The 27,390-nt window shown below is 45.5% G+C and overlaps 1 protein-coding gene across 2 annotated transcripts in view; it reads left to right on the top strand.

Moving 5' to 3' along the window:
- The window catches only part of TECTA (tectorin alpha), a gene marked incomplete at both ends in the record, with an annotated part of 67,340 nt that extends 40,402 nt beyond the window's left edge, over nucleotides 1–26,938 (top strand). The window contains 12 exons of one of the 2 annotated variants that reach the window (XM_080930396.1): nucleotides 5,816–6,015; nucleotides 9,680–10,063; nucleotides 12,099–12,385; nucleotides 13,847–14,127; nucleotides 17,253–17,363; nucleotides 18,493–18,695; nucleotides 19,614–19,777; nucleotides 20,230–20,478; nucleotides 24,641–24,803; nucleotides 25,774–25,861; nucleotides 26,127–26,243; nucleotides 26,838–26,938. In XM_080930396.1, the coding sequence (XP_080786522.1) occupies nucleotides 5,816–6,015; nucleotides 9,680–10,063; nucleotides 12,099–12,385; nucleotides 13,847–14,127; nucleotides 17,253–17,363; nucleotides 18,493–18,695; nucleotides 19,614–19,777; nucleotides 20,230–20,478; nucleotides 24,641–24,803; nucleotides 25,774–25,861; nucleotides 26,127–26,243; nucleotides 26,838–26,938 (2,348 nt within the window). Of the gene's footprint in view, nucleotides 1–5,815; nucleotides 6,016–9,679; nucleotides 10,064–12,098; nucleotides 12,386–13,831; nucleotides 14,128–17,252; nucleotides 17,364–18,492; nucleotides 18,696–19,613; nucleotides 19,778–20,229; nucleotides 20,479–24,640; nucleotides 24,804–25,773; nucleotides 25,862–26,126; nucleotides 26,244–26,837 lie in introns of both variants that reach the window. The other variant, XM_080930395.1, reaches the window with a different exon arrangement.
- Nucleotides 26,939–27,390: the final 452 nt, after the last annotated feature.

The raw sequence follows: 27,390 nt of genomic DNA, 5'->3' as shown, positions 1-27,390 counted from the left end.
AAGTTGGTGGCGAAATCAATCACTGTGAGTCTTTAGTTAACCTGCCATGGCCTATTTTCCTACCCCAGTCTCATTAACTATAGCACATTTCTTTGTATAAAACGTCTGATTATACAAAATGGCTACAAATTGATGCCGGGTGCTCGGAGCTTTAAATAAGAGGTATAGCAGGCTCCGCAAAGAACAAACTCTCATTTCATCCTGGAAAGGGGAGATTTGGGTGCAGAGCTGCTGTGGTTTAATGATCAGTTGGTCTGCATTCCACACACAGCCGTTGGACTCAAGGAAACTGGAGTGGGCAGAGGAGGGAGGGGAAGGAGTCCAAGCCTGTATCATACAAGTTCAGTTCTTGAGCAAGGAAGGTGGGGGACATGCTGTCTGTGCATAACTATCTAGAAAAATCTAGTGTCTTCAGTCAATATATATATAATATATATAGTGTGTGTATACACATATATGTATATATATATGTATACATACATACATACATATATACATATGTATATATGCCTATAAAAAAGTCTGGAACCAGAGCAATGTCCAGGTCTCCTGGGAATTTATTGGAGCCAGCGCAGTGGGACTGGCATGCTTGACTTCCAGGCTCTAGGCTGAGAGAGGACAGTATAGCACAGGCTCAGAAAGCATGTTTGGGAGGGGAGCCGAGCCTGGTTCTTCTTGAGGTCTGTCACAGGGACCTCTGTCTCTGTCTCTCTGTGTCTCTGTCTCTCTGTGTGTCTCTGTCTCTCTCTGTGTGCCTCTGTCTCTCTCTGTGTCTCTCTCTGTCTCTGTCCCTCTCTGTGTCTCTCTCTGTGTCTCTGTTTCTCTGTGTGTCTCTGTCTCTGTCTCTCTCTCTCCCCCTCTCTCCTTATTTGCTCTAATGCTCTGGGATGGCTGAAATGGGGTGGGCAGGGGGGTTGGGAGACAGACAGGTATAATGTATGCCAAATGCCACCATGTCTATCTGTGACAAACAAGGGAATGCCTTAAAGGAGATGGCAGCAACAAGAACTCTCCCCCCAACTAATGGGCCTCAGCTTTTGTCACTCATGGGAAGGAAAAATCATTGAGTTAGGGAGCCCTATGACTCCCTCTTCCCCCAATCTAAGGACAAACTTATTCTGTGATGCAGCTTGACTAGTGACAAAAGATATAAAGATGATGTTTCATTTCTTCCTGTCCTTCATGCCAGTGATCTGGTCTTCTTTCTTCTTCAAAGTTCCGTCAAAGCTCTGGTTGTGTCCTGTGCACACTGGTGAACCTAGTCAAGGAGACTTGTGTTCACGGCATTGAGACTCAAGTCTGCTTGCCTCCACCTCAGCCCACAGCTTCTCTCAGGCTGACACATTACAGGTGACAGGCGACTGAGAAAGGTTCCCAGTGCAGAGTGGCTTAGATTTTTCTCTTTCATCATTCTGCATCAGGAGTAAAGATCCAAACGATGGGGTAGGAAGGAACATGGTGGTCGTGAAGAATAAAGCTAAAACAAGCAGATCCTCTGAAGATGGCGTGTGGGCGGGGTAGGGGACAAGGCATGGCCTTAATGTTCCCATTTGAGGCTTTCAAAAGAAAGCCTGGCCTGAGGAGGTATTTGTTCTTTCCACTCCTCTAAAAGTTAACCCAATTTATTATTCATGTGTTAGGTGTAAGAATGTCACTCTCAGGGGGAGAAATTGCCTATTCAAAATGTGTTTTATTGGTAACAGGGTAGAATGCCAATTTTTTCTCAACAATATTGGCTGTTCTTATCAATGGTATAATTTATTACTCAATTACCTTATTTGTAAATGCATTGCAAACCTCTCTACCCACGTTGAACAAATGACCTTGGAGGGAAAATGAGAGATAAATTGTCTTAATTACTAACCCCGCCTAAAATCCCATCAGCCAAGGCTGTTGTGCTAATTTTAGTCGCTCCATGAGGAACTTGGAGCAGGAGATGTTGAGAACATGGTCAAAGGCACAAATTGTAGCTAAATGCTCCATAGCTCTTGCTGTTTGCCTGGCCCTGTTCAGGATGAGGCATGTGGATTCGTGGACTCCTTCTTGATGGAGAACTGGGAAGGAGGCGGGGTCCATACAGAGGACAATTTGGGGAGGTGGGGAGTATGTAGAGAGAGAATTGCTCTACTGGGCATCCAGAGCTGCTGTCTCTCTGACCCATCTCTAAGTGCTTGTCGGATGATCAATCAACATTGATTAGCATCATTGTTTTGGATTTCCCTTCTATCTGATTTTAGTAACTAAGGATTTGTTTTACTTATTTCCCTGTAAGTCCAACAAATTCCCGTAGATTAATTTTTAAAAAATGAATTGCTACAACTCTTCCTACCACCAGTGGTACTGTAAAAACCATGGAAGTTCCTAGTATTTTGTTACCCAAGGAGAGGAAAGGAAAGGAAAAGAAAGGGAAGTAAAGGGAAGGGTAAAGGAGGAGAAGGGAAGGGAGAGAAGGGAAGGGGAGGGGAGGGAAGGAGAGGGGAGGGGAGGAGAGGGGAGGGGAGGAGAGGGGAGGGGAGGAGAGGGGAGGGGAGGAGAGGGGAGGAGAGGAGAGGGGAGGAGAGGGGAGGGGAGGAGAGGGGAGGAGAGGAGAGGGGAGGGAAGGAGAGGGGAGAAGAGGGGAGGAAGGATGAATTAGCAGCTTACAAACTATCACTGGGAAGCTTACAAACTTCTCATGGGAAGAGAGCTACAGTATCATCCCCACTTTATAGGGGAGGAAATGAGTTCCGCGAGAATAAGCAACCTGTACAAGGTGACCCTGCTAGTTAATGGCAAAGCCAGGGTTCACAGCCAGGTCAGTCTGGCTGCAGAGGCCTTGTCCATTCCACTCCATTGCTTTTCAGGGATCTGTGAGCCCTGCAGTCCACCCAGGTACAGTTTTAGATCAGCCTGCTGGACTCAACAAGAGCCACGTTCCTCACCACAATACAAACAGTTTTCACTCTCTAGCTCTCAGGCTGGAGAATTTAGAGGGTGAGAGAAGCAACAAATCAATATTTAAAACGTGAACTCTTAAAATTTTGACCTCTGGGTGTCTCATACTATTAGTGCTGTTTGGATGCCAGATAAAAATCCAAAGTCTTAAATATTAAGAAAAAAGAGTGTCTTCCCAAATATGAAAATGACAATATTTTACTATTAATATCCCATATTAATCATATTAATCAACTAACTAGTACTCAGTATTAATAGTCTCTCGGGATCCAGTTAGCTAGCACAAGTTAACAGGAACATCTCACAATGATGGGAGGGCACTTGCTGGAAGACGAACATGTCAGCAAAAACCTGACCAGCTAACCCAGTGGTTTGCAACCTGTGGGTCGTGACCCCCTGGGGACACATATTACATGCCCCGAGTGTCCGTCCAGCACTAACATTATGATTCATAACGGCAGCAAAATTACAGTTACGAAGCTGCAACAAAATATTTTTATGGTTTTGCAGTCACCACAACATGAGACTGTATTAAGGGGTCTCAGCGCTAAGGAAGGTTGAGAAGCACAGATCCTGATCAACAGAAATCAGTTTGTAGTAAACCTGGTTTCTAGTAACTTGAGGGAAAGGAAGAGCTATGAAACATGTAGGGAAGAGATGTTAGGAAAATTCTCTGGGGTAAAACATAAGGGTTTAGTCTTTTCTTTAGTTCAGGTACAAAGTAAAATCCAGACTGAACAAAGATCAAACATTTAAAAATTGAATTATAAAAATGCTAGGATGAAACAAAAGGAGTTTGCCCCCCTCCCCACCCCCACCATCACTCGTCAAGCTATTAAGGAAAACTAGATAAATTTTACCTCATAAAAATTTTACATCTCTACATGGCAAAAACATAATAAAAAATACAATCTTTTAAAAGAAGAAGCAAAGTCAGAGACAAGTGATGACTATTTTGTAATACATTCGAGACACAAAAGTGTGTTTTTAATTTATAAAGAGCACCTGCAGTCTAATAATAAGACACTTCAACAACACAGTGTGTAGCGGATGAGAAAAGTCAGTTCGCAGGAAACAGAAAAGTGATCATAAACAAATGAGAGCAAAGTGAACACACACACAGCACAAAGAGGCCTCCTTTTCTTTCCTTTTCACGTTTCCAGAAATCAGAAATCTTGGGTTGTCATGATAGGACCCTCAGGAGATCAAATTTTACTTGTTCCTTGGCACAACCTCTTCACTTACAGGGTGGCTCTGTGTGATCTGCCGAAGGCATAAGGGGCAGGAAGCAGAGCTCGGGGGCAGAGTGAGGCCTTCGGTTGGAGCTACAGCAACTACAGTAGTCATGTTGGTAGACATAGTAGCAGTGATGATGATGATGATGGTGGTGGTGGTGGTGGTGGTGATAGTGATGGTGTGGGGTGGGGAAGTACCTATTCTTTGGATTAAAAATTCCACTTTTAGGAAGTTATACTATAGCCTAACTTAAGAGGGAATGATATACATACACATATATGTATATATATATGTGTGTGTGTGTGTATGTGTGTGTGTGTGTGTGTGTGTGTGTGTGTGTGTATGTATATCATGAGATTCATACAAAAGACACACACCATGAATTAGTGTAAAGACAATAATTCAAGACTGAATGGGAGGAATATTTTCAGGAAAGAGCATGAGAAGGCTCTGCAAGGAATGGCACGGTTTGGAGATCATGCTCACATTCACGTGAAAAAGCAAACCTAGGGATCAGGTGCACACACATACATCTATATAGACAATTTGTGCAAGAATACACTGGAACTTGTAAGTCACTGCATGTGGGCCATGTGTATTTTCTATGACCTTAGGGTGTTATCTTTTGAACTATACTTTAAAAAGGAAATATAAAACATACTGTAGTAGTGCCATTATAAACATACCCATGTACTAAAATTCTTAGGACTGTGCACTCTACAAGTTCCTATTTACCACTAGATGAAAGATAACCCCCCAAACCTTCCATGTATTGTAGAGACATTTCCACACATATGGTTGTTGTGCGTTTAGTATGCATTGATTGAGAGAGCAGCTCAAAACTCTCAAGCAAGACTTGCTTTAGATTGGTTAACACTTACTGAACACTATGTGCCCAGAGCTCTTCTAAGCATGCTAACCCTTGTGCTGCTGGTGTCTGCATTAGGTACACAAAGAAGCCGAGGCTCAGCACCTAAACAACCTGTCTGTGTTTCAAACCAGAACTCAACACTACATAGACACAGTTTTAGATGTGTCTCCGGACACAGAACATACTGGTTCAGATCAAGTTGCCCATGCGCACACACACACACACAAGAATGCATTTTCAGAGATCCTGTGGCTCAGGGGTCTCTTGCTGATAAACTGCTGGTTTAGGCTAAAGGCTCCATGGAGGTTCAGAGGGGAGGGAAGTGACATTTGGTCATAGGAGGAGGGCACGATCTCATGATTCTCTAAGTGGGACAGAAAGAACGGGGAGTTTGGGTAGGCAGGGTGTGAGGAAGAATACTAGTATGAATGAACCCCGAGAGACTAGGCTGGTATGCATGCTTTGTCTAGTCCAAGTTGAGATTCCTCCTGGCCAGTGAGTGTTCACGGGGCAGGCAGTAGAGACTGCAAGAGCCAACACTACAGAGAGGACAATGATAACATGAGGAGACTCCAGCCCTTCCGTCTGCACACACCAGCTTGTCGTTTAAGCAGTGAGGAATCAGGCAGAGGCTCTTCATAAGCAAAGAGCACAGGAGAAGGGAAGTGGCCAGCCATATATCTTCCCTCACCCCATGCCTTCTACCCCCCTGAGCAAGCCTGTGAGAAGGCCATTTGCAGCTCCTTGTGACTTGACTTGTCCCTTCTGTTCCAGCGGTCACCTGCCCCCCCAACAGCCACTACGAGAGCTGTGTAAGTGTCTGCCAGCCTCGCTGCGCTGCCATCCGTCTGAAGAGCGACTGTAATCACTACTGTGTAGAGGGATGCCAGTGTGACGCCGGCTACGTTCTCAACGGCAAGAGCTGCATCTTGCCCCACAACTGCGGCTGCTACTCCGATGGCAAATACTACGAGGTGGGTACAGGAGGCGGCTGGCCTCTTCCTCCATATCAGACTGGCTTCTCTCCAAGGCCAATGGGGCAGCCAGAACTGCCCAGGTCTCCTGCTCCGTGATGATGAATGTGCAGTAGGTAAGCTATAACTGAGAAGGGAAGTAATGGTCTGAGGATTTGAAATCTCGGCCAGACCTCGGGCTCCTGCCCGAGCAAAGCTACATGAGCCTTTCTCTGGGCCCTTCTTTGGACTGCCTCCCTGTAAATCTGGGACTGAGAGCTTCTGATGGGACTCCAGTTTGGCTGTGAATCTGACATTTGTAGCCATCTCCGTTAAGGATGTTTTTAAGCAGAAAATATGGGGCTGAAGGCTGGGAAGAACGGCCTTCCCTCTCCGGCTATTGAAGCTCCCACACATGTGCCTTTTGTCATTCTGATATCATTCCTAGAAAGGCCTGGAGTGCTAACCTCTGGGTTTCATCCCACCCTTTGCTTCTCCCGGGGATGGGAGCAGGGTGCTGATGAGGGAGGGGTCCCCTCCTCCACACTCCCTAAGAAAACATATTGGCTTGATAAATCATATCACTATTTAAATTTGGGGAGGAGGCAGTGCTAGGGATAGAACCCAGGTTCTCGAGTGTCCTCGGGGAGTGTTCTACCATGGAGGCATGCCACTAAGCCTGTAATAATCAACGTCCAATAATACCACACTAAGGGAAAAAAAAAACCCTTGGTGAGAAGGTCCTCAGCCAGCCATTGAGCCTCAAGTTCAATCTTCACTGAAATGTGAGTGAGTAGAATATTAAGCCCCCAGATACTGGGCATTGGTTGTTCGGAAGCCATTATTCAAGTGGCCTTGTGGAGGAGGCTGGGGAACTGTGTTCCCCGACTTCAGGGACTTAAAGATACCTGTTCCGGGGAGAAACAAAAATTTCGAGTTGAAGAAGGGAACAATTATAGAATAACATATCAACAAGTGAAAAATGATGCCCTGCAGAGCAGATCAATTTTAAATGAAGGTGGGAGCGCCTGCCAGAAATCTAATTGAAGCGTCTGAAGTGGAACTCAACTAGGCAAAAATAAATAATGTCTCCTTTCTGTAGAGATGCATTGACTCATTTGAGATCGACTGAGCTGCCTTTATTTGGGGAATAAATAAAAGAATAGAAATGCAGGCATTATGCTCGATTTCGTTTTCATTGGAAAAGGCGTTTGGAGGTTATATTAGAAAGACGGGATGGTAGAACTAACAAGATGGCTTCTCGGAAGGGCTGGGCCCAAGTTAACCCGTGGGAAGAGCATTCGAAAGGAAAGAGGCAAAAAGACATGGAAGAAAATAATTTCTGTGTTCTCTTCATCTGGGTGCCATTATAACCAGGCTCCAGACTCAAAGAACACACTTCTAAATGCTGCCCCTAGCCAGGCCACAGCCCGAGGGCGTCTCTCAACCATGTTGTCATCCTCCACAGGATCCTAAGTGTCAGGGGGGCGGGAAGGAACAGGGCTTGAGCTTGGCCCCAACTTTCTTGATGTTGGAGGAGTGACATGGAACAGCCAGTGTCATTTCTCTGACCTTCTGCTTTCCTGTGAATGAAGTGTGGCTGAAAGTGCCCCTCAATGGGGGGTCATCTGAATGACCTTTGCTACTTGCCCCTCAACAATTAGTGGTTCCTGTTGTTTATGAGGGTGGCTCTTATTTTCTTGAGAAACATTTTTAATCCAGGCATTTTAATGAAACGGTGCATATGAAAGCACTTGGGATCCTCCAGAAAGGCTCATAACAACCCTCGACAGCTATTAGTGCTATAAGCATTATTATCTGGTATTATCCGGTTTTCATCAGAAAGTTGGTGGGTTTTGACAGCAGCTTCTATCTGGGAAGTGGCAAAGTCACAGAACAAATAATCCACATCCATTTGCCTCAATTCAAACAAGCTCGGAGGCTTTGTTTATACAGCAGATTTCCGTGGAAATAAAGAGAGAACACGTCTAGTCATTAGCATGTAGGGTAATCACCCAGCTCTCGTTGTCATGTCTAATTAAGGTAAAGAAAGCAGCATGGGGCCAGACGCTTCCCTTTGATTCGGGTTCACAATCAAGATGGGATATTTACCCCGACCATATCCACAAACATTGGGCTTTTTTCCCCTCCCTTCTCACCTATGGAATGTCTGTGTTCTTATCAAACAGAGGCCAGACCAACCACTCAATTATTGTATAAATCTGATAAGAGAAATGAAGTCAGTTCGTGAGGCTGCTGGGACCCAGAGTATGTTACAGATCTAGAAGGAGCAAGGACCTGGCTTCTAATGTCTTTACTCTGAGGATGAATGACACCCTGCTCAGAAGAGCTTACCCTCTATTCACCCTTGAATCTGAGTCGCAATCAGTCAATATGAGGACATTTTTAAATCTGTGGTTAAACAGAAAACAGTGGCCAGACAGGATCATAGGTCCCTTTATGTATCCTAAAATATCTTTTCTGGATAGGACTGTCTGGTAAATTGATATAACTTACACATCTCTAAAAATCTGAAATACAAAATGCTGCAGAATGGAAAGCCCTTTGAGCACTGACCTGATACTAGAAGTCAAAAAAAAAAAAAAAAAAAAAAAAAAAAATCACACTATGAAACTTTGACACAAGATGTATTAAAATATTGCATTAAATTCTCAGGCTGAGCAAAGAATGGATGTATAAGACATAAATAAATTTCATGTTTGGACCTGGGTCCTATTCCTGAGGTATCTCACTACATATGTGCACTTACTCCTAAGTCTAATACTACATCTAAAATTGGCACTTAGGACACGTGATGCTCATCCTGAAGGAACAGGGCAGCTGCATCTCTTGCTGTCTACTTATTGTGGTCCTAACACATGCACAGCCATGTTTCTCAATGTTCCCAATGTATAGCAAGTACAAGATTAAGAATATAAACTCTACCGGGTAGAATGTGTCTATACATTGTTGCCCATCTCGTGGGAAAAATATAAAATGGTTGCTTCCTGTTAAGGAGACACCTGTGCTACAGACATTTTGACACTTTTGTATCATCTTCTGAAGAAGGCCGAGGGTTGGGACTGACCCCAGAGCTTTCCTTTATGACCCTAGCTAGATACCTCACCTTTAGCACACACAGGGAGACAGAGACACTTGCAACAGAAGTAAATCAGAGGTTGGCTGGAGTGAGGGACGTGCTTGGAAGGGTGAGTGTTGGGAAATGAAATGATTTATCATACTAGTCGATTATCACTTTCTTTCGACTGGATGAGATTTAAAACACTGGCCTCTCATTCCCAAGTGAATTTAAATCTCATCCTAAAATGGTGCCTGTGGTTTTTAGAAGCCTGATTCTCGGGCTTAGAAAATCTACGATGTCCTTTTTTCTTCTTCACCCAGTTCCAACAGCTAACTGCACATTCAGGTAGGCTCTGATTAGTTCGGCAACGCCAGCCATAAAGATTCCAGAGTCCTTGATTGAGACCAATAAAGTATAAATTGCGGATTACTTGGCCTCGGAACTGCATCATCAGGATGAGTGTTTGAGTGAAGCCAGCCTCCCTCTGCTCTCTGGTGCTAACCTCGGCAGCATTAAAGGGAGGCTAGACTGGGTTTGGGGGTCTCCTACCTTGACTGTAGTCGGGAGTTCACAGTTTAATTCTGAGTGACGCCTCTCTTCCAGCCAAAACAGCTGTTCTGGAACGGGGACTGCACGCGGCGCTGCCGCTGTTTCAGGCGCAACCTGATCCAGTGCGACCCACGCCAATGCAAGTCAGATGAGGAGTGCGCCCTGCGCAGTGGGGTGCGGGGCTGCTTCAGCACCAAGACCTCCTACTGCCTAGCGGCAGGGGGCGGCGTCTTCCGCACATTTGATGGTGCCTTCCTACGCTTCCCTGCCAACTGCGCCTTCGTGCTCTCCACCATCTGCCAGAAGCTGCCAGACATCTCCTTCCAGCTCATCATCAACTTCGACAAGTGGTCCTCACCCAACCTCACGATCATCTCACCGGTCTATTTCTACATTAACGAAGAGCAGATCCTCATCAATGATCGGAACACTGTCAAGGTGACGACCGGGTTTTGATTCTTACAAAATGAGCCGAGGGAAGCAGGGGTGTGATAGCTGGCTGTTTGCTGCTGTTTATCCCTAATCACCGAGTTGAAGAATAATAAGGGATTGCTTATTCTTGCATCAGAGAACTGAAGCATGAAGCTCCAGTGGGTATAAGAGTGGGCCGCCTGCCTTGGCCACTGATGCTTCTGAAGGCTGGAAACTTAGCATCTCAGGCTGTAATGACATCAGGGTAGCAACGGAGCTCCAGGAGATGAAATGGTAGATAAGTCGGCTTTTACTCTGGATTAATTTCTAAAAAGCATCTCATTAGCTTTTAAGAGCCTTTGCAGTTGTTCTCGGTGTTGCCCACTTATTCTAAGATCAACCCTCATTTCTGCCACGCTTTCGCCAAAAAGAGGAGGTCGCATTGGCCCGTGAAAGCAAAGACCTAAATAAAGCCCAGTGGAGCAAATACCCCTACCAGAAGCCTCACAATGACATTCCAACTGAAAGGAAATGTCAAATCTGTCTTAGATTGATTCTTCCTCTGGGCCATTGAGCCTCTCAGTCAGTTATACCAGACCAGTTCCATCAGGTTGACACAAAAGATGGAGCCAGACTCCCCTCAAAGTGAGCTCAAGTAAGAGCTGGGATATGAGGAGAGAGCTACACATGTTCTGGAATATAGTGCCTCTTATCTGACTTCCGCCACCAGCTCAGCTAAATCTAGCACTCAGGGCGACTTTATTTAAAGAATCATCAAATAGCTTAGTGTGCAGTGCCAGGCATGAGACCTGCTTTTTGAAGGCTTAAAAGGAAGAATCTAGGTTTTACTGTTGGCTTTTAGCTTCTAGGAAAGTGGTTCCTGTTTTCAACACTCTGATTCCTTTGTAAATTGGCCTGCACAGGCCCAGCTGCACCGGCCAAGGGTACGAGAAGAGGCGAAAGTGACCAACAGGAGAGCCAGGCAGATAATATTATGTTGATAATGCCCCAACTTGGCCAAAAAGTAAAGAGAGTTTTTTAAAAAGCCATCCTTTTTTTTTTTTTTTTTTTTTTTTTTTTTTTTTTTTTTTTTTTTTTTTTAATGGAACAGCGATACTAATAACCAGAGGGGGGAAATCCAATTTATTTTGTAAGTACAGGAAAAGCATGTTATATCATGTCCCACGGGCTAAGAAATGTTATAAAAAAAAGCAGGAAAAAATGACAAATGCAGAAAATACTGTGTTTATAAGACGTCTGGGAAGGCTTCAGGTTTACAAATTATAAACAAGGAAACCATGAACAGGGTAGTGGTCCCCAGGTCCATTGTAACCAGGCTGAACTCCCCTTAGAATGAGATTATGGTGTCGTTTTCAGTAATTGGTGGATGGTGGATGCTGGTGTAAGTTTGACTCACACAAAAATCTATCCACTCATGGAGGGCAATCCAATTCTAATGTTTTCATCTCTCTTAACCCCTATTTCCCCATAGTTTACTTTCCGTGGGGGAAACTGCTAGTGTGTGTCCTTAAATTCTACTGCAGGAGTTGTCAGATTATGGCCCATGGCCAATCCACTTGCTGTGTCTGTGTGTTAGTGTGTGTGGACACATGGGTGTGCGCTGGCACTTGTGGAGGCCAGAAGACAACTGTAAGTAAAGGTGACACCCACTTTACTTATTTGATTTTAGAGATGAGGGTCTCTTGATAGACTGTCTGCCCTTTGGGACCCCGAGAGTCTTCTTTTTCAGCTTCTCTAGCTCTGGAATTATAAACATGAGCTACCGTGCCCAACTGTTTCGATGTCAGTTCTTAGGAGTAAAAGCATGTCCTCATGATTTTGAGCAAAGCACTTTGCTGACTGAGTTGCGGCCCCCAACCTGCTTGCCTTTGCAAATAAAGCTTTATTGGAAACTACTTTGAAACACATGGTGGTTGATGGCCCAGTACAAGGGCTGAGTTGAATAACTGTGGTAGAGATGACAGGCTCTGCAGAATCTGGCTCTTTGCCTGGCCTACCCCAGCCCTCAGGTAACAACTTCCTGTCTCTCTGGTTCTAATAGGTGAATGGCACACAAGTAAACGTTCCATTTGTAACTGGCTTGGCAACCAAAATCTACAGCAGTGAGGGGTTTCTGGTGATTGACACCAGCCCTGACATCCAGATATACTACAATGGCTTCAACGTCATTAAAATCAGCATCAGTGAGAGGCTGCAGAACAAAGTGTGTGGACTCTGTGGCAACTTTAACGGAGACATGACAGATGACTATGTGACCCTGCGGGGGAAACCCGTGGTGAGCAGCGTGGTGCTGGCCCAGAGCTGGAAGACCAATGGCATGCAGAAGAGGTGTGTGTTCAAACCATTGCTCCAGTCTCCCGGCATCCATAGGAGCACCATTCCCTTGGCATTTAGCTCCCTCCCTGTCACACAGAACTTTGAGTTTAGCCTTTGGAGTTTAGGTGCCTTAGGGACCCCGGTCATTTTTCCAACTGCAGGAGCTGGGTTTAGATGACATGATTCTAAATTATCAAGTGGTTCTGCTCTCGGCTACCCAGAAGAGTGTCCCTAGAGCTAGAATCTCTGAAGCTATCACCAGCTATCTACCTGAGACTTAGGAGCCCCTACTAGGAATAGGATAAAGGGTTTCAGAAGAGACTCTTCCCAGAAGGCTTTGCTGATGCAGGCAGACTTTGTTGTGGATGAAGCGAGCCTTGTTGAAAGCATGGGTTATAGAGGTGACTACCAGCCTCTTCCCCTCTGGCTATCTGAGACAGAGCGAAACAAGTTATTGCAAAGGATCTTGATGTAGACTCCCTCTCGACTTGAGAATCATGCAGATACCTTTTCGGCTCTGTAAACATGCTTCTGCTTCCTGACATTCCTTTGCTTCCACCATGGCCCATTCCCTCGATCCCTTCCTTCCCGACATGCTGGATACCATCCAAGGATCGAGCTATAGAAAGGATGCTTGCTCCATGCACCTGGCCTTGCCCTAAACAAACACTGAAATCTGTTAAGATTATTTATTCTGTGAATTAGGACCCAGCGCAGGAAAGGACCAGAGCATCTTGTTAGGTATCTTTCTTGACTTGGAGAAACATTTTAAGCGGCTTCTCTGCATGGAGCTCCAGTGAGCCCCAAGCCAGGGCTAGATCCCACCCGCCCCCACTCCTAATTTGCTGCCCTCAGCCCCACTCAGTGACTCACAGGTAGAGCAGCTACTCTCAGGACATTTAAGCCATTCTAGGTTTCCCACCAGTGAGCAAGCCCAGAGTCTGCCAGAGGCGCACTCATTTCTGTTTTCATATATTTTGTTTTCCTTCTGCCTTTCTTTGCTTTTCCCTTCTGTGAACTCCCGTCAACAGCACACAGCGCTTTTGATCTCATGTAGCTAAATTGGAGCTGGCTAGAAGCTCCTGGCTTTCCCTGGGGGGTCTTTAATTCCACAAGCATCATTGTTGCTATGCTTACAATGTGCTGTCAAAGGTTATGATGTTGGTGATATCCATGAAGTGTACTGAAGTAGGAACGACTGTCATATCACCTGTTGGCATGTCTGTGTCACCTTTGGCTACTGGTCCACTCTGGTAATATTATCTGCACTCTATCCCAGTGGTGAACAATAGACATTGTTTCGCTTTTTTAAGTGGACCCAGACCTGGCTTTCCTAGTGAGCATTGATATCTGCATAGTCCATAAACTTCAGGGCTAGCCCAACAGGTACAGTAGATGTGGTTTTACCTTCTACGGGAGAACTCAGATGGTTGTTTTTGCTTCACTTATTCTGACCAGACCTCTCGCCCCCAGCTGCAACGAGCTACAGTTCTCACAATACGCAGCCATGTGTGACAATGTGCATATCCAGGCCATGCAGGGTGACGGTCACTGCCTGAAGCTCACCGACATGAAGGGCTTCTTTCAGCCCTGCTATGGGCTCCTTGATCCCCTCCCCTTCTACGAGTCCTGCTACCTGGACGGCTGCTACAACCACAAGAAGTTCCAGCTGTGTGGCTCCCTGGCTGCCTACGGGGAGGCCTGCCGCTCCTTCGGCATCCTCAGCACCGAGTGGATCGAGAAAGAGAATTGCTGTAAGAGAATTCTTTTATTTCTGTGGGTGCCATGGGGGCAGATTTGTCTGATGTCAGGTGCACCCCATTTGTACTTACCCAACTGCTCCATGGGGCAGAGGGGAGAGGGCTGTCAGCTCCCTGAGCTTCAAAGAAGGAGCATTTCCAGGGGAGTCTGACCCATCGGTAGCCCCTGTCCAGCGGCAGAATTGAAGACGAGGCTCTGGCTCTGGGAAGCACCCATCTGCTGACTTTGTGGGAGGACATAGTTAGACTGGAACTGCTGTCCGTCTTACTTCTCAACTCAGCTTCCCCCATGACTTCCATATCAGAACAGGAAACTGCAAGTGGCAAGAGGAACTGGATTGATCTGGCTCCATCTGGCTTCAAAGGAAGCCTTGCTGCAGATGGATGTCTATAGTACCCACACCTTAAACTAGACGGTGAAGTAACAACTTCTAGTTCACTGTAGTGAGAAGCTTCAGTGCATTTAGTATTTCCATATGCAGTGTTTACCTTTCTGCTGTGTCAGTGAAATAAGTGGGGGTAAATCCTAATGTGCACACACACATACAAGTGGGTACTATGTGTACCAGTGCAGTATGATAGCATGAGCTACAGTATATGTGTCTGTAGCCAGCCAGACACTACCGACCCTGTGTGCATCTAAGAGCCAGTGTGTCCAGGCACACATACACGCCTGTGAGTCTATAGGGTAAATGTAAGTAAGTGTGGACGTACACTCAGGGAGAACCTACACAGGATAAATGGTGTAGTTAATTATAATATACATTTGGAAATTTTAGAAACTGTTAAAAAATTACTAATCTGTCGGAAATCTGTTTGGTAAGTAATATTTTGCTCTACTGTGTTTATCAGAAACACATCTTTAAAAAGGTTAAAATTAAGTGTTTGAACTTTTGAAACTTTTGTCTGGCTATATCTACACATACACACACACACACACACACAGAGAGAGAGAGAGAGAGAGAGAGAGAGAGAGAGAGAGAGAGAGAGTGAGAGTGAGCTCTTCCTGGGGCCTTAAACTATCCACCCTTTCTGCTCTCTTTGACCATCTATTGAATTAACCATTGTCTCCTTTTGCTGACTGCCCTCTGTGTTCTTGTTCCTGTGCCACACAAGGAACACAGTGGGTGAGTAGCAAAAGGGTCTGAAAAACAGGAAGCTTGGAGCTAGAGAGATGGCTCAGGGGTTAAGAGCACTGACTGCTCTTCTAGAGGCCCTGAGTTCAATCCCCATCAACCACATGGTGGCTCACAACCATCTGTAATGAGATCTGATGCCCTCTTCTGGTGTGTCCGAAGACAACAGTTACAGTGTACTTATATACATAAAAGAAATTTAAAATTTTTTAAAGAGGAAGCCTTTTCAAAATAAATATATTTAAGTGATGCCAATGGATTGTCTCATTTATCCTTCTAGAAATTATGGCATGAGTCTGAGCCATTCCTGTACCGTCACCATGGACAATGAGTTACTCACTAGAAGTGCTTGACAGCCACATAAAACGAGGTGTGGGTAGTAAAGGCTGTATTTTTAAAAATGACTTCTTTATTTTTATCTTATGAGTGTTTGTCTGTAAATATGTATGTGCATCATGTGTGTGCCTGATGTCTAAAGAGGACAAAAGCGTGGGTTGAATTCTCTCAAACTGGGCTTACAGATGGCTATGAGCAATTGAAAGGGTGCTGAGAACCAAACCTGAATTCCCCAAAAGAGTGGCAAATGCCCTCAGCTGCTGAGCTATCTCTCCAGCCTCTGAATTTTGTTATTAACCTTGTTTTTGTATGTGTCTGTGGTGAAATCACTTAAAAAATACTTGCCTGTTAGTTTTAAAGCACCCAATGTCTTTTTATTAATCACTACAACGTACACAGTTGATCTTATGATCTGGTTTTTTGTCACTAACCCATGTGACCTTTCTAAGCCCCATAAAACCTCAAAAAAATCTTGGCTCACGATGGATGTGCAAGTGCTTCCTTAGCAAAAGGCTGTGGCATATTGACCAAAAACTTGGATGGAAGGAGATCCATCATATAAAGAAATGCAGCTCTTAAAGCAGCAGTTCTCAACCTGTGGGTCGCAACCCCCTTGAGGGGGTTTCGTATCTCAGATATCCGGTATATCAGATATTTACATTATGGTTATGAGGTAGCAATGAAATTATTTTATGGTTGGGGTGTCACAGCAATTTGAGGAGCTGCATTAAAAGGTTGCAGGGTTAGGAAAGTGGAAAAACAGTGTAAGGGATGCCCTTGGTTGGAGAGTGTCCAATGGAGTGCTGAATCTCTTGTAGGAAGAGCCCTCTGTTACAGGAATACTGTTCACAACACCGTAGTGTGGCGGTTTACGTGCTTGAAACTTTTATGTTTCCTCTACTCTTTCTTCCTTTTAGCAAAATGGCACTGCTGATTGAATCGGAGAATTATATATAGCTGCCAATTTGCCTATTTTTATGAAGCCAAGTAGATACTTATTGGGAGTGTGCACCGTGAATTTCAAAAAAAAAAAAAAAAAAAAAAAAGTCTCAATAGGATGGGCCCCTCTGAGATCTTACAAGTCCTAAGTTTCTGGTATTAATGAATATTTGTACTGTGTAATTAAGAACTTAATTTTGTTACTAACAAATATTGAGGACTACCTATGAGAGGGCTGGGTGCTGGAAACAGAGACTTTTTCTATCAGTACATAAAGTTCTAGTAGTTATAATGTATACAAAACAAGTTAGATCCGCTATGTTGTGGTGGGTGTGCTGACTGAGATGTGGTAGGCACAGAAATGGTAGAAATACTCGGTACATGGTAGTCTGTATTTTATTTCTACAACGTATCTTCCTGGATGACCTTGAGTATGTTTTAGCTGTGAAATTGGGGTCATTGTGCTCATCTTGAGAAGTATTCGTGACATCCAGTCCTGCTAATTCAGTCAAACCTAGAGGCATAGTGCAGAGTCAGAGGAAATGCCCAATCATCATTGTTGTCATTATCGTTTTAGAGGTCACCCTGTCAACTTGCAGGGGCCCACCTGACCATTCCCAAGTGGACAGTGTCAAACCGAGTGCAACCCAGTGCCACTGTGTGTAGGTGTGAAAATCAAATTGTGTGTTTCTGTGTTTTCCTTTTTAGCAGGAGTGGTTGAAGACCCCTGTATGGGGGCGGACTGTCCCAACAGGACCTGTGAGTTGGACAACGGGGGAGAGTTATGTGGCTGCATGGAGCCGCCCCCCTACGGAAACAGTGAGTAACCAGCTCATCTCTACTCGGAGTCCAGTAGGGAAGCTTATCAAGGAAAAGTGCCAGAGAAGGAGCTTTGTGTGCCCCCCACTATGTTAGAACCCCAAAGCAAAGCTTTCAAGAGCCAGGAGACAACTGGGCAGCCTTGGAGTAGGCTGATGTTCATCCCTGTGAAGCTACCACATTTTCTTCAGTAGATCGTCACAGGCAAATGTGTGTGTGAGTGGAATCAGTCAGTCCCACGTGAGTCCAAGCGGCATCAGAGACATCCAAGGTGGTCTTTCCGACTCCCAAATAAGGAGAGTGGTTTGATGCCAACTAGAAGGAAATAGGAGAATGCCAGGTACCTGAAGGCTGACTTCAAGCCAGTTTTATCTGGTCGGAAGATTTTTGTTCCTAGAGACATGTGCGGCATTCCCCTTGTTCTTAACCTTAGCTCCCCAGGGTTAGACATGGCCTTGTCTTCAGCTGAGCCCAATTGAATATCAACTTAAAGGAAGTGCTCTGTCTTTTGGCTCCATGACCCTTTCTGAACCAAGTAGCTCACAAGCATATACTAAAATTAGCATCATTCATGACAAAAGCCTAATTGACTGGAATGGTCCATAGGAGGGGACAATACACCTCACCTAGGCACATAAAAATAGTTTCTATTGTAATTTCTATAGTGCTCATCATAGAGAAAAGGCCTCTGCTGCTGCTTACCAGGATTCACTAGGTTCTCTTGAGCTGAGCTCAGCCAGGCAGTGGGTGATAGGGTTGGGCAGGTACAGCTCTTTCCTGGGGCATCTGGTGCTTAGCCAGACCACACTGTGACAGATTCTGTGTGTCACTTACACAAAAGTACCTGCCACCAGTGTGTGTGGGAGGAAGGCCCAGGTTTCTCCAGAAAAGACAAAAGGCACTTTATTAGCATTTTATCTTTTTAATAAGCCTCCACCAACGCCCACGTTATTGCTTCGAATGAATTCATGTACTCATTTGGTGTGATCAAAGCTTAATTAGAAATGCTCGCAGCCTCTGAGTGGAGATTGTTTCCTGCCTCTAAAGAAACATGGCCCTGGGTTGGCCCAGCCCTCCCCTACAGCAAGATGGGACTCTCCCACTGACAGGCTTGTCCCCCTGTTTTCAGATTCCCATGACATCATCGATGCAGAGGTGACCTGCAAGGCAGCCCAAATGGAAGTGTCCATATCGAAATGCAAACTCTTCCAGCTGGGCTTTGAGAGAGAGGGGGTGAGGATCAATGACAGACAGTGCTCTGGCATCGAGGGCGAGGATTTTATCTCCTTTCAGATCAACAACACCAAAGGGAACTGTGGGAACGTCGTGCAGGTGAGAAGAGGGGGCAGGAAAGAGCGCTGGGCTGAGGTAGTAGAGTTGAGCATTGATCATCCAAACACACTCCATGATGAATAGCGGAGAGAGAATATGAAAAGATCAAAGGCAAGGAGCGGACCATCTTTTGGGGCTGAGTGGTTGAGTGAACCAAAAAAAGCATTCTAAGTGGTCCATTTCCTCCCTCAGTTTGCATTGCATTGTGGGTCCTTTGTTCTCTATCCGAAAGACTTCCGTCTGCTCTCTATGCTTCCTGGGTCTTTCTTGGTAAATAGAACCTCATTCAGCCATTTAAGGTCAGCCGGTTGGGAGCTGAAGAAAGAAGTTGGATGTATAAATACCGAAAGGCCCCAACACTTAAGTCACAGTTTCCAGGGTTTGGTTTAGTTAAGCATCTCTCATCTCCTCTGGTCCCTTCCTGGGATGTAATAAAGATTACACCCACGTTCCTTAGTGCTCTTCTCAGAGGGAGGATGGATTAAGGAGGTGAGATTCGCTTGCTCAGTTAGTACTTGACGTGTACCTGGTAAAAGGTTTGTTAGAAGGGAGAGTTCAAGTTAGGGAAAGAGAATCTCTAGATCCAGTTTATGTTTGTCTGGCATTGCTGGAGAACATAAGTCTCATGCTTTCTCTAGCCTGAGTTCCAGCAGATAACTGATTGTAGTTGGAATTCAGCGGGGCACAGACTCTGCTCTCCTGGGGTACTCAAGGTTATTGCCTGAAGAGCACTGCTCATATCTGTGGCAACACTTCTTCCCTCCAGTTGGTGCGAAGACCTGGTTCTATGCTGCTGTATGCTAGCCTCTGGGTTTGGTGTGGAATGAAGCCATTTCTCTATGATTCCAGGAGATGGGCTTTAAATGCTAACTGTGTACTTCCCTGTTTAATGATTTCTGACCTCCCCTTGACCTGCAGTCCAATGCCACTCATATCATGTATAAAAACACAATCTGGATCGAAAGTGCCAACAACACAGGCAACATCATCACGAGGGACCGCACGATCAATGTGGAATTTTCATGCGCTTATGAGTTAGATATCAAGATCTCCTTAGACTCTGTCGTGAAGCCTATGCTAAGGTAAAGGATTTCAGTGCTGCTCTTGGGCTTTCTCTCTTCTTGACAGCTAAGGTTAGCAGCCTCAGAATAGCTAGCATTTGTCTTTGAAGCACCAGGGAAAATATTATTCATATTTCTGGAAACAAAAGAACACTCTCGACTGGTGACCGGAAGGCTTGGTTTCTGAATTATGTGATACAGTAACTACCTGTGACCAATGAGTGTTTGAAATCTGGCTCAGGGGACTGATAAATTGAATTTTTTTTTATTTCATTTAATTTCATTTAAATGTAAATTTCCCCATGTAGGGACCAAATTAGATAAGGCAGACTTAGACTTGAGGACTTCCTTCTACACGGTAGCTTGACAAATGGCAGTTAACTGAATAAATAACATTGTTTTGTCTTGTTTTTTAAATTTTATTTATTTGTTCTTTTGGTTCCTTGCCTCACCTATGATTCCTTCTTTGTTAGTGTCATCAACCTGACAGTTCCAACACAAGAGGGCAGCTTCACCACCAAGATGGCACTCTATAAAAATGCTTCCTACAAACACCCTTACCGCCAGGGGGAAGTTGTGCTGACGACTCGGGATGTGCTCTACGTGGGGGTCTTTGTAGTTGGAGCTGACTCCACACACTTGATTCTCACGCTCAACAAATGCTACGCCACCCCTTCCCGAGACAGCAATGACAAGCTTCGGTACTTCATCATCGAAGGAGGGTGAGTGGCTGCCGCAGCCTCGCCATTGACAACAGACTCTGAGCCTTTAGTGTTAAATTTTCTGCAGCGACTTTTAAGAGTGGCAATGGTCATTAAGTTTTGTTGATAGCCACAGAACCAGCATTTTGTATCAGCAGATTTCTCTCATCCCGATACCCTGGAAGGTAGACTGTACACAATCCAGCAACTCGTGTAAAGTCACAAAACTTAGGCAGAACCCCTGTCATGGGGCATTTACCAGATGATGCTTTAAAGAAGGGGTTCTTCCCTGCTTGCTTGAATTGCCAATTGGAGAGGAATCTGCTGTTCTGAAAATGAAAGAATTAGTGGGAGTTGCTGAAGGTCAAGAACTGTGACAGATGTGGGAAGAAGAAAGAGAAGGAAGAAGGGGCCAGGGAGAGAGCTGAGTGGTAGAGTTCTCTCCCAGGGTGTGCTAAAGCTCTGGGATCAGCTCCCAGTACCAACCACAAGCAAGAGCAATAGTACAGAAAACAACAAAGAAATTAGAATGGTGCGGTTCCTCCTTATCTGAGAGGGGACACATTCTAAGACTCCCAGTGATGACCCGCAGCCATAAATAGTTCTGAACCACCCACATTTTCTCCTGTATAATGTTTACATAATAAAGTTTAACTTGAAAATTAGGCACAATGAGGGATTAATAATCACAACTAATAATTAAGTTGAGCTATTGAAACAATGTTATAATAAGAGCTGTGTGGGCATAGTCTCCGTCAAAGCATCTTACTACCGTGCATCTCATGGAGATGATTTGAGGGACACAGTGCTGACGTGATGGGAGGAGCTAGGTGAATGCCGTCAGCTCTGGGACTCAGCTTCAGATTGCTAGCACACTCACTGATAGTCCAGAGTTAATATGAGTAGAATCTGAGACAGCCACTACGTGACTAGTGGGTAAGTGACATATGCAGCACAGACACATTAGACAAAGGAATGGTCCTCCTCCTGGCTGGCTGAAGCAGGGCTTCACAAGATTGTAGGACTCAGAACAGCATGCAGTTTCAAACCTAATGAATTATTTCTGAGTGTTTTCCGTCTGATATTGGGATTGAATGCAGATAACCAAAACGAGAGAAAGTGGGGGCTGTGCATCATAAGGAGTTTCTTATACTCATCCATCTTTTTTACACTTATTATCATATGCCTGCCCCCTCCTATATTTCCTGAAAGATGGTTGCACAATGAAATTTATTCGACTAACAAACAAGAAGACCAAACATCCAGAATGAGTAAAAACATTGCTTGTGCCGGGCAATTTACCCATACGCTAATAAATTTTCTGATAATTTATTTCACTATGACGGCATACATATGAAAAAGAAATGTACTTACCTTAAGTGTAGAACATAGCAGTGCTTTAGTGTACCTGCAGAAGGGCACACATACCATCATCTGACTCTCCCATGGTTTCGTCACTCAGTGCAAGGGCTCTTAATTTTGATGACTACAGTAGTGAGAGGTTTTTTGTTTTTTTTTTGTTTTTTTTTTTTTTTTCTGTTGTAACTGGTAGAAGCCAGGGTTATTTAACTTATATGAAAATTAAAAATGGATGTAGTGGTCAAAAACTCAATCACAAATGTGGGTGAATTTCAGGGATGATTGGATTCTATTAGATGCCTAGCCTTCCTGTTCAGTGTAGCCTTTACTCCTCTGACTGTCTAAATCATTGATGTGGTTAGTCAGCTGCTGGCAATGCTAGCCTTCCATCCAGGCCCTATTGCTATCACTAAGAACAGAGCACGTGGAATTTGAGTTCAGACTCCCAGGAAGGGCAGGTGATTTGTCCATCTTGGATCACTCTTGTTGGGAGAAGGCACCGTTGAACTTCTCCAGTTGCATCCACCTCCGTGGTGGACAGTGCTGTCGTGAGCTTTGTGGGTGCAGGAAGAGGAATGTGTGCTCTGAGAGAAGAGGGGCATGGTTCTGGGAAACTTATAAATAGCCACTGTTTTCCTGATGACACACCCTCAGAGAGGCTAGGCAGAGATCACCTAAGGTCACCAACCAGCAAGAGACAGAGGAGTGACCTAAATGCCCTGGTGACATCTGGCACACTGTTCCAGATGTGCTATGGAGCTTTTATATTATCTCACTAAAGCCTTTGATTTTCTGAATAGATGGTCAGCCCTCCAAGAGACAGAAGGAGACACTTGGAAACTAGTAGGTGTGCCTCAGTCCTTGAAGACAGTATCAACAGAGCCATTTTCTCCTCTCACATGTTCCTTCCCTCCTCTTTCAAGATTCTTGTATCAAAATTAAAGAGCTAAGACACGAGCCATTGGACAGCTACAAACCCAAACGACAATGTCCAGGTCTCCCTTGAAGGGCAAGGTGGTATTTAGCATTTTTAAAAATAGTATTTAATGGGTTTGACCCAGCGAGGGAGAGCAGGCCAGCAAGCATGTTCATAAATCTCAGCTTACCTCTGGGTCTGTCTAAATAAAGGCCTTCAAATTAAACCGTTGTTATGTGGGAAATTACTTCATCCTCAGAGAGAACTGGAATCCATCAGTCCTCCTAACCTTTACTAGAGGTGTGTGCTTATTGCCCTCTCTCCCACCGTGAACCCACGGGAACACATGCTCCGATGAATCAATGTGCAGCAAAATGGAGCCCCTCCCACACGGTGCAGGGGGCAGTCATTCCTCCCCAGCTATGTGGAGGGCAGAGGCAGTACCAGCTTCTGCCACCAGCCCAGTCATCTGGGGACCCAGGCAATGTCTCCCTTCTGTTCCAGTGCCCAGACAGGAAAAAGGACAAGTGTCAGTTGGTGCACTTGGCTTGTTTTGTTCGCTTTAAGAGAGGTGTCCCTGTTCCCTTCCACTCTGTTGCGAGATTGTCTGATGCCTAAACTTTACGCATCCACGTGAGAGAGAGAGGTGGGGGCCTGGCTAAAGGGGGAAGGTCCCTGTGCAGATTGGGAGACTGGAAATCCTTGAACCTGATTTAGACCCTCTAAATGGATAATAATGACAACGGGAGCTGCCACGCTTAGTTTCCCTTTCAAAGCGTTTAAGAGACTATTGCTTTGTAAAGCAAGTTGCATTTTGTCTAATTACGGAAACTAATAGGTGTGGGAACACTGAAGGATAACTTCAATTTTTAATTTTCCTTATTGCTGAGCTATTTAATCCTGTGAGCTTGGGGGAAAGAAACAGAAAGAAAAATGGACCCCCGTTTAGAATCTTCATCACTTAGAAAGTCTTTTGATTTCCGTGGACTCAAAGCGGCCACAGCTTCTTCCTTCCTTCCTTCCTTCCTTCCTCCCTCCCTCCCTCCCTCCCTCCCTCCCTCCCTCCCTCTCTTCCTCCTTTCTCTCATTCATCTATCCAGAAATAATTTTCAAATATGCCATGTAATGTGCTGGGGCCACAGTCACGAGTGTGACTTGACCATTAGACTGGAGAAACCTGGCAGGGCGCGGCTGTCAAATCTAGGAAGTGTTACTTGTGCCCCGTTCAGGCGTGAGTGTAAGAGCTATTTATATGGAGGTGGGTGCTCTCAACTGGGGCCCAAGAAAGCAAAACAGAAAGGTCTTCCAGCGGGGAAAGCACGGTGAGAAGACAAAAGCAAAGGAGACCACACTGGAGAAGTTGTGAGTGGCTGTCAAAGCAAAACAACCAACCTGGGGGTGTGGTGCTGGTGGGAACTGAGTATTGACTAGGCCACAAGGAGGCAGGAAAGAGGCAGTCCCTAGGACATACCCATCCTGCTCCGCCTGTCCTCCAGCTCCTACCTACTTTAGTGTGGGAAGCGTCCCCGAGGGGTTTGAATCAGGGCCCCTGCCAACACCGATAATTACTTGAGGAAAGCTGAGGAAGTAAGACATGTGTCTGTTAAATTGTCCTCTGTAGAACACAACCCGGTGAGATCCTGAAGCATGGGGGAATTGAGGGCCGTCCCCACAGACATCTCATTGGCAGAAGCAGCTGGGATAACAATTCAAGGCGGCTGTTGATGTCTCAGAACAAACATCGCGATCAGAGGGAGTGATAATAAGCCATCCAGAGGTTACTTCCAAGTGCAGAGTCCCTTCCAGCCGCTCTATAGGAAATGTGAGCCTTGACAGGAAGGAAAGGGTTAACCCCTAAGAGAATAGAAACAGGGTTAGGACTCCAGCAAGTTTTCTTTTCTTGAACAGGTGTCAGAACATCAAGGACAACACCATCGGCATCGAGGAGAACGGAGTGTCCCTAACCTGCCGTTTCCACGTCACCGTCTTCAAATTCATCGGAGACTATGATGAAGTTCATCTTCACTGTGCCGTGTCCCTCTGTGACTCGGAGAAACACTCTTGCAAGATTGTAAGTGCAGAAAAAAATAAGTAAGCAGGTGCTCAGCCTTGATCCTGCTGCCCCACAGTGACTTCAGACACCAGACTCCGGGTGGGGGGTCGTATTGAACAGAGTATAGTTAGGTGATGTCCACGTAGTCAGTCTCTGACATACCACAAGGCCATTGACCTCACACTAGGCAATACATCTGGATGCCACTGACATCTTGGATGGAGTAATTGTGTAGGAGAGCTGAGCGGTGCCGCGCCGGGTGCTAACCACACTATGGGCCTCTAAACGCAGGTAGAGTTGATTCGGCTGTTGGAGCACCTTGAAAATGTCTCCAAGAACAGCTATACCCTGAGCAAATCAGATGGGCTTGGTCTCGGAGGGTATATTGAGTCATGCATATGGAATTAAACAGCCTGTGGGCTGGGCTCCCTTGTCGGCTCTCAAACTCAGAATACTATGTATCCAAGTACTCAAAGCTCATCAGATCTGCAGTCAGGTCTGACCGGCTCAAACTGGTTGGCGTTGCAGATGAGGGGTGGTGCTGTCATCTCCTCTGTACCAGACTGACACCCTCCTCACAGAGGGCTATGTCTTCAAGATCATCTTGCTCCAGAGTCTCCTTCCTAGCCTTTCCCATCCAATCTTTATGCTCGCATCATGTTTACAGGAGCAAGATGTGAATTATGGCCAGAGCGGCTTACAGATGGTGCCGCATACATTAGTATCAGACAAGATCCAACCATTCTCATTCCTGAGCATGTAGCCTCTTTGAATCTCATCCTAGTGTGGAGAGTATATTTAATTCTGCTTGACATAAAGCCTAGAGTCCCAGTGGGCTCGATGATCAAGAATGCATTGGTTCTAATTAATCTGAGCAGCAATAGTGCTGGAGGCCCCAGCCGCTGTCTCTCTTGGAGGCGGAAACATGGTGAAGAATAAGTTATCAGTTTAATTGTGTGAAATCTCCCTCTGGTGTTCTGTCTTTCAGAATTGCCCACAAAATTCCAGGATCGCCACAGATTATTCAAAGGAGCACAAAGAACAGATCATTTCAGTGGGACCCATTAGGAGGAAAAGTATGTATGTTCCTTAAAACACGCTGTAGATTACTAAGACTGCGAGTTCGGGGCTCAGACGTGCCTCCCTTGTGATGTGCGCCCGTCATGAGGAGGAGGCTCCAGAGACACCCGTGCTGAGCGGACTGCCCGTGTCCTCCAGGAAAACCTTTTCATTGGCTTTTGACAACTCTTTCAGCTTCCCTCTCTTTGAAGCCCCTCCTCCGCCTTGATCGTGATTGGTTGCTATTGTTAGCATTAAGTCTCCTGAATCCCCCATTTTCAGGGCTGGATTGGTGCGAAGACAATGGCGGCTGCGAGCAGATCTGCACCAGCAGGGTCGACGGGCCTCTGTGCAGCTGTGTGACCGGATCCCTCCAAGAAGATGGAAGGAGCTGCAGAGGTGGGCTTCTCCCGAAGGGTCCAGGCCGCTAAGTGACCAAGGAAGCTCCCTACCCACAAGCAGACACTCACTAGAGCCGAGTTAGGTTCCTGTCTGTGCTAACCCCAGATAATCCCAGGAAGAGAGGGAAACACCAAAGGAGTTTCAGGACCATCACAACAAAACAAAACCTTCTTGGGTCCCTGATCTTTTATCTAAAAGAAATGGGCAATTAAGAAGAAAAATGATTTGGTAATTTAAAGGCTGTGCTGGCCATAAACCTGACCCCGAAGTCCTCTTGCACTAAATTGGTAGCCTTAGCTGGACATGGTGGGACATACCTATAATCCCAGCTGCTAGGAAGTTGAGTCAGGAGACCCATGAGTTCCAGAAAATAGAACCAAGCAGACAGAAAGCCAATCACTTTGGCATCTGATTTCCCAGCTCTCTTTCTGAGGTGCACAGGACTCTCTTAAAGGTTGGATTAATTAGCTTTTCTGCTTTGTTAATCTGGGCCATTTGAATGTCTCTCTTTCCCTAAGAAATCCCCTTCTATGCCAGTGGTGCCCGGTAGGTCGAAAGCTTGTGGAACTGACATGTCTGTTCTGTCCACAGCCTCTAATTCTTCAGCGGAACTTCGAGTCTGGACACTTCTCCTCATTGTGACCCAGATTTCACTGTGGCATTTTGTCTATAAATCATCTGCAACCTCATAATAAACTCAGGTGCTTCCTCAGTCCCTGTAGGTATAAAAGTGTGTGTCCCCCGAGTCAAAACAGCCTCTCAAACTCACGCTACCTTCCTCCAGCAGTCAGATCCAGAAGACACCAACGTCCCTGGTTCCTTTTCCACAGTATGCAATAGTGGCTTCTCAAAGCCAACGGGAGAAAAGCATGCTTTTCCCCTAAATGCCAAGCAGCTGGCACTGGGACCCTTGGTTCAGGCCATAAGCCGGTCAGGGAAAGCTCTGGTTACGGGAGTCTGATGGGAAATCTGTCCAGAAAAGTCCGTCTGTCCCCTGCTGTTTCTGGATCACTGTGGTTAACAGACACATTGCTGTGACTTTGAATTAAAGCTGTGACTCTGCGGAGCTCTCTCCAACACTGCCCTCAGCTCAAGCTTAGCTCCTTTCCCTCCTGCTGTGGCCTCCACCTTGCCTTGTTACCTT

The sequence above is a fragment of the Micromys minutus genome (assembly GCF_963924665.1).
Source record: "Micromys minutus genome assembly, chromosome: 16".
NCBI classification, from domain to species: Eukaryota; Metazoa; Chordata; class Mammalia; order Rodentia; family Muridae; genus Micromys; species Micromys minutus.
The sequence above is the reverse complement of the archived record's forward strand: the minus strand, read 5'-3'. Positions and strand labels throughout refer to the sequence as shown.